The sequence below is a fragment of the Schistocerca americana genome, chromosome 1, assembly GCF_021461395.2.
Source record: "Schistocerca americana isolate TAMUIC-IGC-003095 chromosome 1, iqSchAmer2.1, whole genome shotgun sequence".
In the NCBI taxonomy this organism is placed as follows: Eukaryota; Metazoa; Arthropoda; class Insecta; order Orthoptera; family Acrididae; genus Schistocerca; species Schistocerca americana.
Genome location: NC_060119.1, coordinates 1,105,010,981 through 1,105,030,071, shown reverse-complemented (window position 1 = coordinate 1,105,030,071; position 19,091 = coordinate 1,105,010,981). Strand labels below are relative to the sequence as shown.

Below are 19,091 nucleotides of genomic sequence, written 5' to 3'. Positions count from 1 at the left end.
GGAAAGAGGGAAGGAGTGGGAAAGACGAAAGGATGTTGGTTTTAAGGGAGAGGGTAAGGAGTCATTCCAATCCTGGGAGCGGAAAGACTTACCTTAGGGGGGAAAAAAGGACAGGTATACACTCGCACACACACATCCATCTGCACATGTACAGACACAGGTAGACATATATGTCTGCCTGTGTCTGTGTGTGTGTGTGTGTGTGTGTGTGTGTGTGTGTGTGTGGGCGGGCGGGCGAGGGCGTGGGCGAGCGAACGATTGTATACCTGTCCATTTTTCCCCCCTAAGGTAAGTCTTTCCGCTCCCGGGATTGGAATGACTCCTTACCCTCTCCCTTAAAACCCACTTCCTTTCGTCTTTCCCTCTCCTTCCCTCTTTCCTGATGAGGCAACAGTTTGTTGCGAAAGCTTGAAGTTTGTGTGTATGTTTGTGTTTTTGTTTGTGTGTCTGTCGACCTGCCAGCACTTTCATTTGGTAAGTCACATCATCGTTGTTTTTATATATGGTTATAATAAAGGGAAACATTCCACGTAGGAAAAATATATCTAAAAACAAAGATGATGTGACTTATCAAATGAAAGTGCTGGCAGGTCGACAGACACACAAACAAATACAAACATACACACAAAATTCAAGCTTTCGCAACAAACTGTTGCCTCATCAGGAAAGAGGGAAGGAGAGGGAAAGACGAAAGGATGTGGGTTTTAAGGGAGAGGGTAAGGAGTCATTCCAATCCCGGGAGCGGAAAGACTTACCTTAGGGGGGAAAAATGGAAAAAAGGACGGGTATACACTCGCGCTTGTGTCTGTATATGTGTGGATGCATATGTGTGTGTGTGCGCGAGTGTATACCCGTCCTTTTTTCCTTTTTTTCTCCCCTAAGGTAAGTCTTTCCGCTCCCGGGATTGGAATGACTCCTTACCCTCTCCCTTAAATCCCACATCCTTTCATCTTTCCCTCTCCTTCCCTCTTTCCTGATGAGGCAACAGTTTGTTGCGAAAGCTTGAATTTTGTGTGTATGTTTGTGTTTGTTTGTGTGTCTGTCGACCTGCCAGCACTTTCATTTGGTAAGTCACTACATCTTTGTTTTTTTTATATATATATAAAAAGATGATGTAACTTACCAAACGAAAGCGTTGGTATGTCGATAGACACACAAACAAACATAAAATGTGTGTGTTTGTGTTTGTTTGTGTGTCTATCGACATACCAACGCTTTCGTTTGGTAAGTTGCATCATCTTTGTTTTTAGATATATTTTTCCCACGTGGAATGTTTCCCTCTATTATATTCATATCAAAATACATATATAAATGTATGTCTGCTCAGAACAGTAAGAACACTACGGTATTATTACATGTCTGTTATTTCTTTTGAGAGTAAACTCTCAAATAAGAAATTACAATAATACATGTATATTTTCTATTAATTACTGGAGACTCCAGTCACGGGAATTATTCCCTTCATTTACAGAGCTTCTACGCTTTGAACTGAAATAGATTAAACAGTTATTTTCTCAGTTATAAGTTTTTCTAGATGAGTTACATATTTTGTTTACATTTGCGATCCTGAATTAGACTGGGAAATGTTCATTTTAAATAGGCCTCAATGGGCTGTTACGTTTAAACACCCCCAAAAGGATTTGTGAAACTGAAAGTTGGACAAAACTTTTCTGACAGATGTACGTAACAGTCCTCATTTTATAAAAATTGGAAGAACAAGCACTTTACTTATGGTATGAGATAAATCCTATGTTTGATTAAAAATGTAAATTAATTAGGAAGTATTATGCAATAATTATTACTCAATAGTACAAGGGAAGAACACATTATTTCTTAACTGTAAGGGGCAGAAGATAAGACTAACACAAAGGAAGAAGCAGCTAGGAATGGTGAGAATAAGTCTTGAGGGTAAGAGATAAGGAGATGAAGAGGAGACAGAAAGCGTACATGTTGGACACAATGAAAAGGAAGTAAATTTGAGTTACACAAATTATTTTAAATTGAAGTAGGCTAAATGAGCACATGTTACAGAGCAAGTTTTCATATGTGTAGTACTGCAGTGCTTTGGGAGGGGGGGGGGGGGGGGTCAGAATTGCCTTCGCAGGGAAGTAACTTCTGAAGCTATCAGCTGTTGTGCTGGAGAGTGTACTTTGGTTAGGTACTGTGCGTTACCAATCTTTGCCAGTGTGTTTTCATTGTCGTTGACAGCTTAACATGCGGAATACTGGACAGCACTTACTTATTTTGTGGTAATTAACAATGGTCATCTCATGATTAACTGCTCCTCTTATGAAGTACATAATTGAGCCGTTGAATTACACATACGTTCTCTGTTGAAGAGAAAGTATTGTTATTGCCATGCGAAATGTAGTGGTGAGTCATATCACATAGCTGGAATGTTATCAGACCTTGTAGACGTACGTGTCGACAGTGTACATTGAGTGTCTCAGTTTGAGTAAAGAAGTAGCTGGAGTGGCTGATGTTGTGTTTTTTAAAGGGACATTGACAACTATCACAGGTTGCAGTAAAAGCAGACAATTCACATAGCAGCTAATTGAATACCCATAGCATCCACAATATTCTCCATGATATGGACTACAGAAGACATTGTCCTACATGAAACTCTGCCTGTGGCACTTCACAGCACGACAAGGCACAGAAATTATTGTGGTTGTTTGAAAACCACCATTTAACACTCGAAGTATGGAAAATATTTGTAATAAAGTGGTCATCTGTCTTCATCTTGGGGGTAGATGACCACTTGCATGCTAGTTAACAATGTGTAGTGCGCACCACACAGATCTGCACACAGAGCAGTTGCAGAGGTGAGCATTTTGCTCCCTGTTTGAATGTGCGATGGTGTTTGTTCAGTGGACATAATAAGGCTGAAAATCAGTGCAGCTATGCATTTGTTAGATGTTGAAGTTTGCGGGAGTGCCACACATTGCAGGTGAATTATTGTCTGTCCTCGTTTTGTGTATATTGTTTCCACATTGGAATTGTCTTTAAGCCTTCCAGATTTATTTCCCTTCTGCCTTCCACATTTTGTATAAACTCTGTAAATAACCTACAGCTATTTGCATACTTTTGATCTTCATTGTATTTTAATATCTTACTATTGCTGTATCACTTCCCACTATGGTAGTAAAAAATTTGAATTAATGATGTCCTACTTGAGAACATTACAAGCATATATTTGCTCCCACACATAAAACAGTTTCCAGAACAATCGGTATTTCCTTCTTTCATGAGAAGACATTACTAGTGCTCAGAAGGAATTGCAATCTTTGGAATCACAGTTTTGTTCTATCAAGCGGTTATGATACATGATTTTTCCATATTATAATGGAATATCAAATTTAAAAAAATCAAGGATATAGGGAGAGGGGGAGATGAAGATGAGTGTGTGTCAGAAACAAAAAAAATTCACAAATGGTAAAATTGAGCAAATATGGAGTTGCAATACATTCAGGAGTAATGGAGGATTGGTAGTGAATGGTAGATCTCCAAGTTGGGTGAATGTAGTATTTATACACAGACCATGAGGATCCATCACTTCTATTTTAATAGATCCCATCAAGAGGAATCTTCTTGGATGTGAAACCAATGTATACACTAACAAAAGAAGAAATTCATAGAAACTTAACCTGTGTACTGGATTAATAACAAAGTATCATGATGCTTATTATTTTAGAAAGAGGCATGTTGCAGAAGAGCTGGAGATGCACAGCAATTGATTGAAAATGTGGTTTCTGCAGTGGTGGGATTGAACAATAATGTGTTTTATGATCTGAGGATGACAAATACCAGCCGAGACCTGTCAATTCATTTTAAATTGATGTGGTTGTGCTGGAAAATAAATTATTATGCTTAATATTATTTGTGCTACACCAACTAATTGTAACGTAGTAATTTAGAGGAAAGCCACTATTTGAAACAAATTGCTGTGTATTCAGTTTACTAAATGGCCTCTGTCTATCTTATATTAGTAGCTTAATATTCACATTGAGTACATTGTTATTTTTCAAAGAAAATAGTTATTTACATCTGTAACAACACACAACTGGTTATCATGCAGCATTCGAATGAATTTTTCTACATACCATAGAGTTAACAGGAATTTTCAGTCCTTGAATGTAGATAATCAGATAATTTGTAGGAGTGGGTGATGTCTGTTTTTAATTTTTTTTCAACAGATTAGATAGTCATTCTGTTCCAGAACTTGACAGACAGATTAATAAATGCCAGTTAAGGTCCTTGATGTAGCGTGTTGCACAGACACCCAGTTAGATCTCGACAAATTATCACAGGTAAGGTGCATTTATAGGTGTAGCAGACAACCAATTGATGTAACGTCTTTGTTACAGGATGACATACATTCTCTTATGAGTGCACCTGGAATAACACAGGCAATGGTGCAGGCACTATATAGTACAAATGTTGATGACCAGCTGATGGCAACACAGAGATTTCGGAAGTTACTGTCGCGTGAGCCAAATCCCCCCATTGACGAGGTTATACAGACTGGAATAGTACCAAGATTTGTTGAATTTCTGCAGAACAACACAAACTGCACACTTCAGGTAAGCAGAAAATTGCTTGATAAGTTTCTAAGGACTTAAATGATAACATTAATAATTATATGAGGTCATGTACAGTGCAGATGCAGACATTTATGTAATCATTCCTGCTAAATTTTTACAGTAGGTACTACAAAGGATTTGAGTGCCAGGGCACATTTATATATACCATAAGTTGATGCTATATATGATTCTTCAAGTCTTATATATTAAATTATTTGTGTACAATCTTTCCTTCGTTGTCTCAGCTTATTTCCCATCAAATATAAAATACATGTTGCAATACTAATAGTCTTCTGTCTACATCTTTAGTGTGAAAATTGGGATAAGACATCAGAGGCTGCTGCTACATTCAGCTGTTGCTATTAAATAATTATAGTTGTGCTATGAAAGAGCTTTCTTGACAGTGGAACTGACCTGCGAAGTGGGAATAGTTGCTGAAATTGCTCTGGGTTGAGTTAAATTAATAGTAAAAGATTTCAAGACATTTGATAAAATTGTAACTGAAAGTCACACAATATTAAATTTCATCACAGTCCATCTGCATGAAGTTGATATTAGAAATGGGAAGACAGTTATCCAGCTGTTGTCAGACTCTTGCAATCACTGGAGGGGTAGAAATAAAATGCAGTAGAATAACAAATACCTGTTGATGAGACATAACATGTAATACAGTGTTAATAAATCATTGTGATTTGTTACTTATTAAAAATGGTTCAAATGGCTCTAAGCACTAAGGGGCTGAACATCTTAGGTCATCAGTCCCCTAGACTTAGAACTACTTAAACCTAATTAACCTAAGGACATCACACACATCCATGCCCAAGACAGGATTTGAACCTACGACCGTAGCAGCTGCGTGGTTCCGGACTGAAGCGCCTAGAGCCGCTCGGCCACCACGGCCGGCTTACTTTTTTAACACAGTGATAGTAGGTGTAACCTAAAAGTGACTGCATCTGCTGTTGTGTTTTATTTGGGTTAGCTGTGAATTATCTGATGCAGATTTAATATGATTTTTCTTGATCTCTTACTTTCTTGAGCATTGATTGCCTTGAATACAGCAATGAAGAACCCCATTCCCTCCTTGCTCTCTGCTTGCTAAAAGAAAATTCAATATTGCAACTTCTTCCTTTCTTGAGTAAATACACAGACACCTCTTGTGTTTCTGTATTGTCCACAAAGTGTACAATAACCTTTAGGTAACATTACACATCAGTTCAGAATGCCCAGCATTAAGCCTCTATTTGCAAGTTTGTGCAAGGGGCAATGAAATCAGAAATGACATTTCGTTAACAGTTCCCTCACAACCATTGTTAGCATTGTATTGTCATCAACACAGGTACTTCCTCTCACGAAGTCCTGTCTTGAAGACTTCGGCTGACATTCAGCGTGGTTCTCCATATGCAAATAACATAACAAATCCACACAACGTATTTCCTCTCCTGTATAAGAATTTGTTTTATGGCTTTCATTACCTAGTATTATTCATCAGTAAGAACATGTAGGGATAAGATTCACTCTTATGGAATGGTATATAACACCACGCTACACTTACTAACATACTTTGCATAGTTTTCAATGATGAACAATTGATAGTTACACCTAATTGGCAGACGCTCCTTAGTTATTCTGCAGTTTATGATTATCCAGAGAAATAGGAGCCAGTACACTTTCCTGGACAGAGAGTGTTTGTTGAAATCCAAGGTACTGTCAGGAGTGCCCCAGGGTAGTGTGATGACACTTGCACTCTACACACCTAAGCCATCTGACTCATATGATGAGACTGTTTGCTGATGATGCTGTAGTTTACTGGAAAATGTCATATTTGAGTGACTGTAAGAATGTACAGGATGACTTGAGTAGAATTTCTATTGGTTTGATGAATGGCAGCTTGCCCTAAACACTGAAAAATGTAAGTTAATGCAGATGAGTAGGAAAAAGAATTGTGTAATGTTTGAATATATTATTAGTGGTACGTTGCTTGATGCAGTCATGTTGATTAAATATGTAAATGCAACGTTGCAAAATGAGATGAAATGGAATGAGCTTGTAAGGTCGGTTGTAGGGAAGGTGAATGGTCAACTTTGGTTCACTGGGAGGATTGTAACAAAGTGTAGGTCATCTATGAAAGAGACCACCTACAGAACATTAGTATGATCTATTCTTGAGTGCCGCTCTAGTGTTTGGGACCCTGCCAGATCGGATTAAAGGAAGAGATTGAAGCCATTCAGAGAGATGCTGCTAGATTTGTTATTGATAAGTTCTATTAACACGCAAGCATTAGTGAAATGAAATGCTCCATGAACCTGAGTGAGAATTTCTGGAGTGAAGTTTTTTTGCAATCAACAGTTGAAAAAGTTTAGAGAATAGGGCTTTGTAACAGGCTGCAGAACTTCCATTTCACTTAAGGATAAGAGAAATCAGGACTTGTATGAAAGCATATTGACTGTTGTTTTTCCCTACACCATACACCACATAGTAGCGTGCGGAGTATTTATGTAGATTTAGACAAGATGAATGAAGAATGCCATATTAATCCTTTTCATGTAAATCACTTTACAGACACTCTAGTGAGTTTCAGTATGTACACACATATTTAGAGTGTCAGTGTATGATATTGTGGCGCTATGTAAGTTGTGTATGAATATTGGTGTTATTTGTTTGCTTGTTTCAGAGGGGAAAAAGTAAAATAGTTTGGTTTTGCAGTCATAGAAATGCCATCTTTCCATAGTTTTGTAGCCACTAGACACCGCTGAAACAACTCTCCCTATTGTGAAAATGTCATTCTCTCTTTGAAGTTGTAGTAGTAGTAGTTGTTGTTGTTGTGGTCTTCAGTCCAGAGACTGGTTTGATGCAGCTCTCCATGCTACTCTATCCTGTGCAAGCTTCATGTCCCAGTACCTACTGCAATCTACATCCTTCTGAATCTGTTTAGTGTATTCATCTCTTGGTCTCCCTCTATGAGTTTTACCCTCCACGCTGCCCTCTAATACTAAATTGGTGGTCCCTTGATGCCTCAGAATACAAAAAGGGAGATAAAGATCTCCATCTAGTTACAGGCCTATTTCAATAGTACCTGCATTCTCCAAGGTAATAGAATGCATCATGTACCAACAATTATCTCTCACTGTGAGAATCTAGGAATAATTAATGCTACACAATACAGGTTTAGGAAGAATCTGTCGACCATTGATGCAATCAACACGGTAGTCAGTTACATCCTCAAAGTTTTTGAGAACAAAGGCTATGCTCAGATCTCATTCTGTGACCTAAGCAAGGCCTTCGACTGTTGAGCACACGCCACTACTAGAGAAACTAGAATTCTACGGTATCAAAGGAAACAGTCTCTGACTATAAAAGCTTATCTCAACAACCGTAAACAGGTAGTTTGTGTTGGTAAGGATATGTCAAACATAGAAAATGTTAAAGTAGGTGTGCCTCAGGGATCTGTACTGGGCCCCTTCCTGTTTCTGATAATGATCAATGACCTCCCCTTGTTTATTAGATCCACCACTGTATTGTATGCAGATGACATGACTTTTCTTCATAGCAGTAACAATCTTAATTATCTTAAAACCTGTGCTGAAAATACACTCACACAGCATATTGGTTCAGAGCAAATGGTTTCCTGCTAAATGAAAATAAAACTCAGCAGATAATCTTCACTCTAAGAGACAAGCCACTATCTGATGACCCTAGTTCTGTTAAATTCCTGGGAGTTTATTTAGACGAAAAGTTATCCTGGGGCCAACATGTAAACTATATTAGTAGTAAGCTATCTAGAGTAATTTATTTATTAAGACAACTCAGAAATTGTGTACCTGAAACATACATCAGATCATCTTATTTTGCATTTTTCCAAAGTATAATATCCTATGGCATTATCTTGTGGGGTAACTGTAGTCATATACATGACATCCTATTATTGTAGAAGAAAGCCATTAGGATAATTACAAATTCTTCACATAAGGCTCACTGCAAACCCTTATTTACTAAACAAAAAATTATGATGGTAATAAATCTCTATATATACAGTGTCTTAATCTTTACGGAGAAGAACCTACAAGATGTGAAACGTAGAGAAAATGTACATTGTTACAACACAAGAAGCATCAAACACACATACACGCCTTATCACAGATTATCAAAATCAATAAATAGCTATGAAGTCACAGGGCACAAACTATTTAATAAGTTGTCACATGCTATACAGGATCTCCTGAACATACATTCAAAGAAAGACTGCATGAATGGTTTGTTGCCCACCCGTTCTGTGATATCAATGAATTCTTCAACTGTAAAATGCAGTAATCCAACAGATGACCCACTGTACATTTATTGTAATTTAAGCTAAAATATTTCAGTAGTCAATACCTTACCACACTGTATTACAAATTGTATCTTCATTTGATGTTGTCAATTGATGTAATGGCCTAAAGACAATAAAATCTTTATTATTATTAATTATTATTATTATTATTATTATTATTATTATTATTATGCCCTACCACCCTATCCCTTCTTCTAGTCAAATTGTGCCACAAATTTCTCTTCTCTCCAATTCTATTCAATACCTCCTCATTAGTTATGTGATCTACCCATCTAATCTTCAGCATTCTTCTGTAGCACCACATTTCGAAAGCTTCTATTCTCTTCTTGTCTAAACTATTTATTGTCCATGTTTCACTTCCATACATGGCTACACTCCATACAGATACTTCCAGAAACGACTTCCTGACACTTAAATCTATACTCGATGTTAAAAAATTTCTCTTCTTCAGAAACGCTTTCTTTGCCAGTCGGCATTTTATATCCTCTCTACTTTGACTGTCATCAGTTATTTTGCTCCCCAAATAGCAAAACTCATTTACTACTTTAAGCATCTCATTTCCTAATCTAATTCCCTCAGCATCACCTGATTTAATTCGACTACATTCCATTATCCTCGTTTTGCTTTTGTTGATGTTCATCTTCTATCTTCCTTTCAAGACTGTTCATTCCGTTCAGCTGCTCTTTCAGGTCCTTTGCTGTCTCTGACAGAATTACAATTTCATCAGCGAACCTCAAAGTTTTTATTTCTTCTCCATGGATTTTAATTCCAACTCCGAATTTTTCTTTTGTTTCCTTTACTGCTTGCTCAAGTTAAAAAGTAAAAAACACCTAGATCCTTACCTAAGAATTTCATTTGGATTCCACAGTGTGTTTGCACAAATGTTGACAAGTGAAAGAGTAAATCATCTCATTGAAACTTGGATTAATTGTCATTTTGAAAATGTTCTAAAAGCCATAGTCTTATTTTTTTGATTTATCTTCCCTACCCCATCTGCCCCTCTGCTCCTACCCTGCTGAAGCACATCTCTGCATACACTTGCAAGGATGGAGGAGGCCACATTGCCCACTGCTGAGAATATTGTAATATCTTCTGTTGCAGTTTGAGGCAGCATGGGCACTGACGAATATTGCTTCAGGAACTTCCGCACAGACACAGATGGTCATTGAAGCTGGTGCAGTTCCCATATTCATTCAACTGCTCGGTTCTGAATACGAGGATGTCCAAGAGCAGGCAGTTTGGGCCCTGGGTAACATTGCTGGTGATTCTCCTGAGTGCCGTGACCATGTGCTGGACTCTGGCATTCTAGTTCCACTGTTGCAGTAAGTACTACAAATGCAGGGAGAATTAGCAGGTTTATATGACTGTGAGTACTGGAATTAAGTTTTGGAAACTTTGTTGCTTTTACTAATTTTACATTTACTGGAATGAGCATTTGTCATTAGGGTTGAGCATCAGAGATACCTTTGCATTTTAGAGCCTAGAGGGACAAGTGTTCAAAATATTTAAATTGTCTTAAATCCTTATAGCTTGCTTCTCCTTTTATGTGTTAGTATGCCTAAGGCAGCCGTTACTGTTTTTATTGAGAGCAAACTGAAGGAATTGTAACAACTATTAAATCAGCATGTGAGTGAAAGTTAGAAGCAGATACTATGTATCCGTGTGTGTGTGTGTGTGTGTGTGTGTGTGTGTGTGTGTGGTGCTCGCACGGTTATCTGCTTCAGAGCCTGTCTCCATTTCAGTTTACTTGTGGGATTAGTATGTGTAGATGCAAATAAAAAGTTACGCCATCTTCTTTTTCAGGCTTTTGAGTAAATCCTGTCGACTATCTATGACAAGAAATGCTGTGTGGGCCCTGTCTAATCTTTGCCGTGGCAAGAATCCACCACCAGACTTTGCTAAAGTTAGCCCATGCCTGCCCATCCTGGCACGTTTACTGTTTCATTCTGATGGTGATGTTCTGGCTGATGCCTGCTGGGCACTTTCCTACCTGTCAGATGGACCTAATGATAAGATTCAGGCTGTAATCGATGCTGGTGTCTGCCGCAGACTGGTGGAATTGTTGATGTGAGTACCAATTTTAACATTTCTTCTTCTTCTTCTTCTTCTTGCAGTGGCACATTGCATTGCACAGTGTATAAAGTTCCACTCACCTCATGGTAAATCTCCTCTAACATGCACGCCTACTTTGTTACTGACATGCAGTTATCAGGCATAAAAAGCTATAGAAAAGGCAGCTCTTTACAATCCTGACTACAAGCTTTACTAAAATTGTTTTGTCGGAGGAAGGAATAGTTACATAAAAGTATTTATGTGTGTAATATTTCACTCTGTTACAATAAACTCATATGCACCAGTCACTACCAAGCCTTACTCTAAACTGTACAAAGTCTGAAAAGTCTGTATGTACAAATCTTGCTTCCTCTTTCCACACACATTACTCCAGACAACTGCGTCGAAAGTTGTAATTCCTTACTCTTAGAAAAGGCTGTACCCTATGGGTAGATAGTTATATACACATACTGACTGCACTGAACTCAAAAACTTCTATTATACATAATTAATATTAAGATCTAGTATGTAAGATTTGTTTTTACTGCATATTGCCTCTGCTGCTACACCAATGAGCTGATTAGGTCAGATGGTAATGTTTTCAGATAAGCTGCACCTTCTCCTCAACATATGCAGACACCTTTTATTTCTGTTTACCTCACCTTCCTGTTTGACAGAAATTCTTTAACCATTGTACCAGTTTACTTTCTTCCGCCCTCTTACGATTTCATTTCTTATAACTAACACTATGAGAAGCTTTTTCTAAAACATTTCTATACTAACGAACTCTACTGCACAAAATCACATGACAGTCAAAGAAAGAATTTTTCTGATTCACTTATGAACTACAGATAGTATAGGAGAAGAGTTTGACTGCCTCAGGAAACATGAAAAATGAGACAGACAGCTAGGGTAAGCATTATCGGCACGTAATAAATCCAACACAGAATATTGAACCCCCTACTTGCTAATTGCACAAGAAATTAGTCCCAAATATTACATCAATTCCAAGATTTTGAATGACCAAGAAATTGCACTCCAACAGCTGTCCTTCCAATTCCACAGTTAATGGCACCTCTTGTTTCACACTCTATGGTAGCTTACCAATAGCACCGATAATTTTTATTCCAGAAACATGCATCTCTACTATACCCTCTGTGTTATTAATAGATTCAAAAAATGCCTGTGAAATACCATTCAAATCACTACCACTGTCCAGTAAACATTTAATATGTATCTCCTATACACTTGCTGTTATTATAGAGTACCATACCTTCTTTTTACGTACCAAGTGATCTTCTTCATACAACAAAACCTTATTAATCATAGAAAGCAAACCTTTTCCAAAACTCTTTGACTGTATTGACATGAATTGCACCGACACACATAATTTACACTATAACAACAATAAAACAAGGAGATACCTACCCTACACACTATACTGTAATTACAACTTTTTTTGTAGCACTAATACAGTAGTCAAAGATCGTAGTTTCCCAGGACACTACAAAATGAAAACATCCACAAAATACTTACACAATTACAGTAATATAATAAATCGAGTTACTTTTCCTATGTACAACACATATTTACAATGCCTCGTTTTTTGAAATACCTGTAATAAAAAATGGTAGTCTGCTTTTTAACACTGTTGGATTTTAGGTTCAAAAGTCTATCTCCAATTGATTTACTCTTGTCTATAACAGGGTTGTCCACTTTAAATGCTGTGACAAATCTCTGGATAATGTCTATGCTGGCAATAGCTTCACTGAATGACGTTGTTTGCATTTCTTCATCCCTAACATCATCGTCTTCTTCGATATCATCATTCTGCTTTACTTCATCTTCGCAGATTTCCTCAACATCTCGGATGCATGTAGTGATGGCATCATCATCACAAGCCACAAATTCATCAAAAGTGATTGGTAAATTGTTAGATACCTGCATCCAATCATGCATGTCCACTACTGATTCATCACCGTCTGTGTTGTGAGTGCTCATTTCATTAAATCCAGCCTTATGAAAGCAATTTTAGATGGTTTCCTTAGTTTCCATTTGCAGGATGTTCAGTTTAAACAGTTCATTCCTATCAATAAAGGCAAGTGCCTTAAAGACAAGAGCTTTCCAATACTTGCTTTTGAGGCTATGAATAATCCCGAGATCCATGGGCTGGAGTCAGCTAGTGCAATTTGCAGGAAAGAAATGCACTTTCACATTCTGCAGAAATCCTAAGTCTGTTGGATGAGCAGGACATTTGTCCATAAAGAGAACAACCTTCCTGCTTCTAGCACCCATTCATGCATGAAAAGCTTGCAAGAACTTTTTGAACAATTCCGCAGGCATCCAAGCACTTTTGTCGGTATAATACTTACATGACAGCGTAGCACTGTTCTTGAAGCAACATGGTTTGTGGGACTTTCCAATTACTATGGGATCCAGCTTGTCGCTGCCATCTGCATTGCTGCATAAGAGTACACTAATTCTCTGCTTGCTCATTCTTCCTCCATGGCATGGCTTTAGAGGGCATGAGTTGGCAAAACAGACCTTTTTCATCCACATTGTACACATCTCGAGATCGAAACCTTCAAAGAGGGGTGGCAGCACCTCTTCTTTCCAGTGTTCAACACTTTCATCACTAACTGCAGCACTCTCTCCACATACTGCCCTGCAAATTATTCCATAGTGTTTTTTGAACCTATCCAGCCAACCATTCGAAGCTTTGAATTCTGTTAGCCCAAGTTTCTCTGATATCCTAGATGCTTTCATTTTTATCAATGCCCCATTTTCAGCATGTGCTCCATTGAAGCACTCCATTAGCTTCGATTCCATTTCTTCGTACGGCGACTTTTTAACATTTTTTCTCTGCTTTTGAACTGCACTGTGTTTCTTGATCCAGAATCTTCTCCTTATTGATATATTGAATATTGAAGATACTCTTGACAATAAAGACTGTGCAAGTCCCAGGCGTTGAGCCATTTCACTTACCGGGCACATTTGTGTTATTCTCCAGTTCCCGAATCAAGTTCATTTTCTCCGTGACAGATAGCGTTTTTCTTTTTGCTGCCATAGTCAACTGCACTACAGCAACGAATGTGAGTGAGCAAACTGATATACAGCTGGATTCTCCATGCAATACACGAACTGATGCAAACTTGCGTAAACTGACACTATACTGTAATGCTGCTACGAACGTACAAACTTGGACAGAGCTGGGCCGCGTGTAAGCATGCAAAGTGCCAGGAGTGTTAGCACGCTGTACATTGTTAGTCTTTGGCTGCGGCCAGCTAAGTTTGAGCTTGCTCGTACATGTAGCGAGGAATCGATATGGAAGATGATCAATCATATCCAATATAAATGCTGGAATGTACTATAGTTACTGTATTTACCTGGTTGTGAGCTGACCTCGAATGCAAGCCGCACCCCAGTAAAGAGATTCGGGGGGGGGGGGGGGGGGGGGGAAGAAATTAAGTAAATAAATTTTACCCCAATTTCAAGCCACACTTAAAAGTGAAAGATATGGCTCATCATATGATGGATAAAGTATTAAGTGGCCCTACCTGTCAGGGATATGGGACACTTAAAATTACGATTACATCACAAAACACTGACAACAGCGAAAATTTACAATATCTATCGAAATACAGTTATTCCATATCTACACACACGTGAGCTGTGAGCAGTGACGTCACAGGCAAGCTTGCTGCACTGCATACCGGAACACAGTCATGATTTTTCATGTTTTATTATTAACGCTAGCAACCCCTTGTCGCTACTTTCATACAAAGCATCATTCTCTGTGCCATCAAGTGCATTAGAAATACAGTATTTTTTAAATGCGTGATGAACAATTTCACTTGATACACATTTCCAAGATTGACTAATGCACACACACACTTGAAACAAGCTTGCACACTTTATATGTCCTATAGGCGTTAATTGTCTATCTTCTTTCGTTAAGCACTGTGTATACATATTTTTCTGCTTGTCCATAAAAGATTTGTTTAAACAAACATTTAATGGATGCAGGCTGGACACCATCCATTCTGGAATTACAACTAAGTCCGTTTTACTCTCTGCTAATTTATTTTTCACAGCTAGTGTACAGTGACCTTGCATACAAATCTAATACAAGCATGCATGGCAAACCTAGCAAGGTACCAGGACAATGTTGCGAGACAAGTCTGATCCACTCTAAAATGTGTCCTCCGTGAACCAGCCAATTTTGTTAGCATGTACAATAACATCTTTAGGAGACACTTCAGACATCAGTAAATTCTTCTGTGTGAAATGAATGGTGGCAGTTTATGGCAATCAGCTGTACAAGCCAGCATGAATTCCTGGTGTGCAGTTTGATGATGTAGCGCTGAAATGCGACGAGTTTTTCCCCGTATTTTTCAGGCCCAATTGTGGCTCCTTTTAAAATCCTGGATTTTCTGATGTGCTTTTACTTGAATTATTTCTGCAGTTACAGGTAAGCACAGTTACTACTTTCTCACAAAATTGTTCACTATGACTTCCAACTCATAGTGGCAGCCATGTTTTGGTCCAGAAAATGCTTTTCTGTTGCTGGAACAAGCTGAAAGTTGTTACTTTTGCTGTCTCCATGTCTTACCGAAGTTCAAAAGCAGATTGAAACAAACGTTTTTGCGAGCACTGCTCTCATTAGCTGGAGTTGTCGAAATGTAAAGCCACGCTTGTGAAGTTTCTTCAAAACATCCATTTTGATGGTGTATATGTAAAGAGTTTTTTTAATTGCTATGAATATTTGAAAAATTGCTGAATTTGCCCATGATAAAAAATACCTTAACATTCATTACTCAAAACTAGCACAACGGTTTCTGTGGCAGCTTCTAGCAGCAAAAAGCAGCAATAAAGGCCACAATTGCACCCAGATGTAAACTGCAGGTGGTTTTATAGATTTTGAAAACCGGAAAAAAAGTGTGGCTTGCATGCGGGTCGCAAAAGCCACTATTGTATTGTTTTCAATATTTAATATTCCTGACACTAAATGTGGGTTTTGCCGTAATGTGAATTACATTAAATCAAATATAAAATGGCATTGCACTTGTGGAATAATTTTCGGGTCTTAAATTTCTTCTGTTAAATGTGGGTTTACGCTAAATCGAGGTCACGCAAAATCGGGGCTATATTGTACATCATTCTCATCACTACTGGATTCGTCATTGCTATCATCATTACAACTGCTTTTAAAATCAGACACACTTTCACTTTCTCTGTGCTTTAGATTTTGTACCTCTTCCACTGTTTTCTCTATTTCAGTCACTTTTGAATTTACATTTTTATTTACTTTTACCAGTTTTTCCTCTGCCACTACTACACCCTTTGTTTCTACCTCAGTTTCAAAATCATTTTTAATCTGATCTATTTGGTTCTCAGGTTTAACTCTGTTTTCAGCACAAAATTTTGTGGCAGCTTTGACTTCAATTTTACATACCCTCCTACTACAGTCGTCACAAAGCTTCTTTCTCTCTTCTACACATTTACTACTCGTCAATGTTAATTTCTCATTAGTGTTATATCAGGGTGTATACGACCTGGGAGATCCAGGAAAAACCCGGGAATTTTTTCATCTGGGAGAAAAGCGGGAAAAACTTCCAGGAAGTTTTCATTGTTTTTATTCTCAGTTAAATTTTTGTAATTTTGACTGGCAAGAACCGATACTCTAACAAAGGATATTACTGTATACCGATATTTCAGAATAATACTGCAACAATAAAACGTGAACAAGAGAAAAAACGAAAATAAAAACTTAAACTGCAAAGGAAATGCGCCATATACAGCAACAAAACGCAGTGCTTATACAAGCGTCAGCCAACAGCAAAATGTGTCAAAGGCTTTAGGAAGTCTATGCAATGTTCCGTAACAACAAATTGCCTTCGATGAGCGTGACGTCACAACTGTTTACATTATATTCGTTTTAGCAGCTACTTGCGGGATCATGCGCATGCGTAGTTGAGTAGTACCTTCTCCCGCTTATAGCTACAGAAATGTGGCTGTTGGCTGTGTAAGCAATCGCAGCAAGCAGCTAGATGCTACCGGGAAAAATTTTACTGGAGCGCCCAAGCTGACTGATTATTGCATGTGCAGCAGGCCCAGTTCTAGGAGGGGGGTGGGGGGCAAATTCATCCTATTGAGGGAAAAAGCCTTGTTTCACAAAGCGACTAGCATCCAGGGCACGTTAGTCTATCGATTATTCGACTTTGAAACGCACTCCTGTCGGTTTTTGAACATTTTTGAACACATTCTAAGTTGATTTCTGAATGAATCGTAAGTTGATTTGTGAATGCGTGCATAGTGTACATGATGTCTCTGTCAGGGGAATCCTCATTGCATGTAGAAACAAACTTTCCTACAGACAAAAGGGGCTATACGAGCTGAGCGGAGTAAGGCCGAACAGATGAATGCCAACTGCTGTCTGATTGTGTGGTTGATTGGGTTTGCGAATGATGAGCATTGTTATAATTACTATCTAAATCCATAGATTCAGACTACAGGAGTGGAAATAAACAAATAACAGGTAAGAAAGATTACGTATTACCTTCTCGGTGTATCTAAGAAAATGAAATTTTGACAGAAAATTTTTGGCCAGATCGCTATACTAGTAAGGGCCAGTTGTACAGTCGCCGGCTAGAAGCCGCTTTAAATTCTATTCTGGAAGAAGCGCGGAAAACGCGTTGTACGAACATGTAGCAATGCCTAACCGGAGAATAATCGCGGGATAACTAAACCGGTGATTCTGGCAGAGTTAGTGGAGTTAACCTGCGAATAAGCTTTGACATTGGCAGTAATAGTTACAGAATTAGTGATAATAAGACTGTTTGTTAGAACGAGGAAGGAGAAGAAATGTGATGGTTCACCTTCTTTATTTCTTTGTTTTTTGTCCTCTGTGTCAACATACTGGCTGAAAAATATGGGGTGAAGGTGCAGTACTGTGTGCTGTAAATGATGTAGGTGACAAGTGCACATTTGCGTTCCACAATTGTTTACTTTCACTTTTCACAACCCCCCCCCCCCCCCCCCCCCCCCCATATACACATTTAATATGGCCAGGCCAGTGCACTATTATTTAATTCTTGATAAGCCTCATTAATAGTTTTCAGGTGAACATCCACATACTGCTACAATAGTGTACTGTTGAATATCTGTGAGTAGTAAAAACATAACCATATAATTCGCAGTTCTTTTGGAATAATCATGCGCGTATGGAACACACACTGTCATTGTTTCAACACGCAGCCTAATTGTGTAACACTTATTTCACAGGTAAGTTGAAGCATTGTTGTTGTTCTAACCAACACAGGTTTCTTGTCTGAAACTTGGCCATGGACTGACTTGTCTCATGACCAAAAATCGGGCCCTTATATATCCTCGCAATAATAGGGGCCGAAACTACATGTTGTTTGAAGTTAAATTTACAGAAATTACAATTAAAACTTAACTCATTAAATTAACTGACTACATCGAAAAAATTTTCTGTCTTTGTAACAGTTTCATTTACTACAAGAGTTAGGCCGAATTATTTGTTTAAATTGTGAACTTAACGAATATAGTCATGCAAACAATACTTTCAACAAAGCTGTTAATTCCTTTGGAATTAATGAAGGGCTGGCTAAGCTAACATGTTTTTAAATAGAGCTAAATAGACACTGTAAGATTACTAGCATTTTGTCTTCCAAGTGTTTACAATTATTACAGAATTTATATTTGTTTATAAGTCAACAATAGAATTTAAGTTACAAAAGAATTACTGATTTCACCCTATAACAAAAGATACTAACTAGGAATAGTTGAAGTAAATTAGAAAATCAATTACACACACAAAGCTAAGCACAAAATTAGACCTGGTGTAGTATTCTTTAAAACTTTTATGGGAAGGCAGATTATATTCACGTGCATTAATGGTTATGAGTTAAAAGTGAAAAAATGAATTTTAAGGGGACAGATGCAAAACAAAAGGGGAAGTAAAATTATCCCACCTTGCTTTTTCACAAGTCCACATGCAAACATAATTCATAACTGTAGCCAGTTTATGGCAATTATCAATGACACTTCCCAAATTGTTTCTGTTAGAATAGCTCGCTCAAATGTTGTTATAAACAATCTCTCAT

General features: G+C 37.9%; 1 protein-coding gene across 3 annotated transcripts in view; it reads left to right on the top strand.

Moving 5' to 3' along the window:
* LOC124618310 (importin subunit alpha-7) overlaps nucleotides 1–19,091 on the top strand; it is a 52,051-nt gene that overhangs the window by 9,952 nt on the left and 23,008 nt on the right. For all 3 annotated transcript variants that reach the window (XM_047145338.1, XM_047145340.1, XM_047145339.1), the window contains exons 3-5: nucleotides 4,368–4,583; nucleotides 10,012–10,232; nucleotides 10,714–10,977. In XM_047145338.1, the coding sequence (XP_047001294.1) occupies nucleotides 4,368–4,583; nucleotides 10,012–10,232; nucleotides 10,714–10,977 (701 nt within the window). The remainder of the gene's footprint in view (nucleotides 1–4,367; nucleotides 4,584–10,011; nucleotides 10,233–10,713; nucleotides 10,978–19,091) is intronic.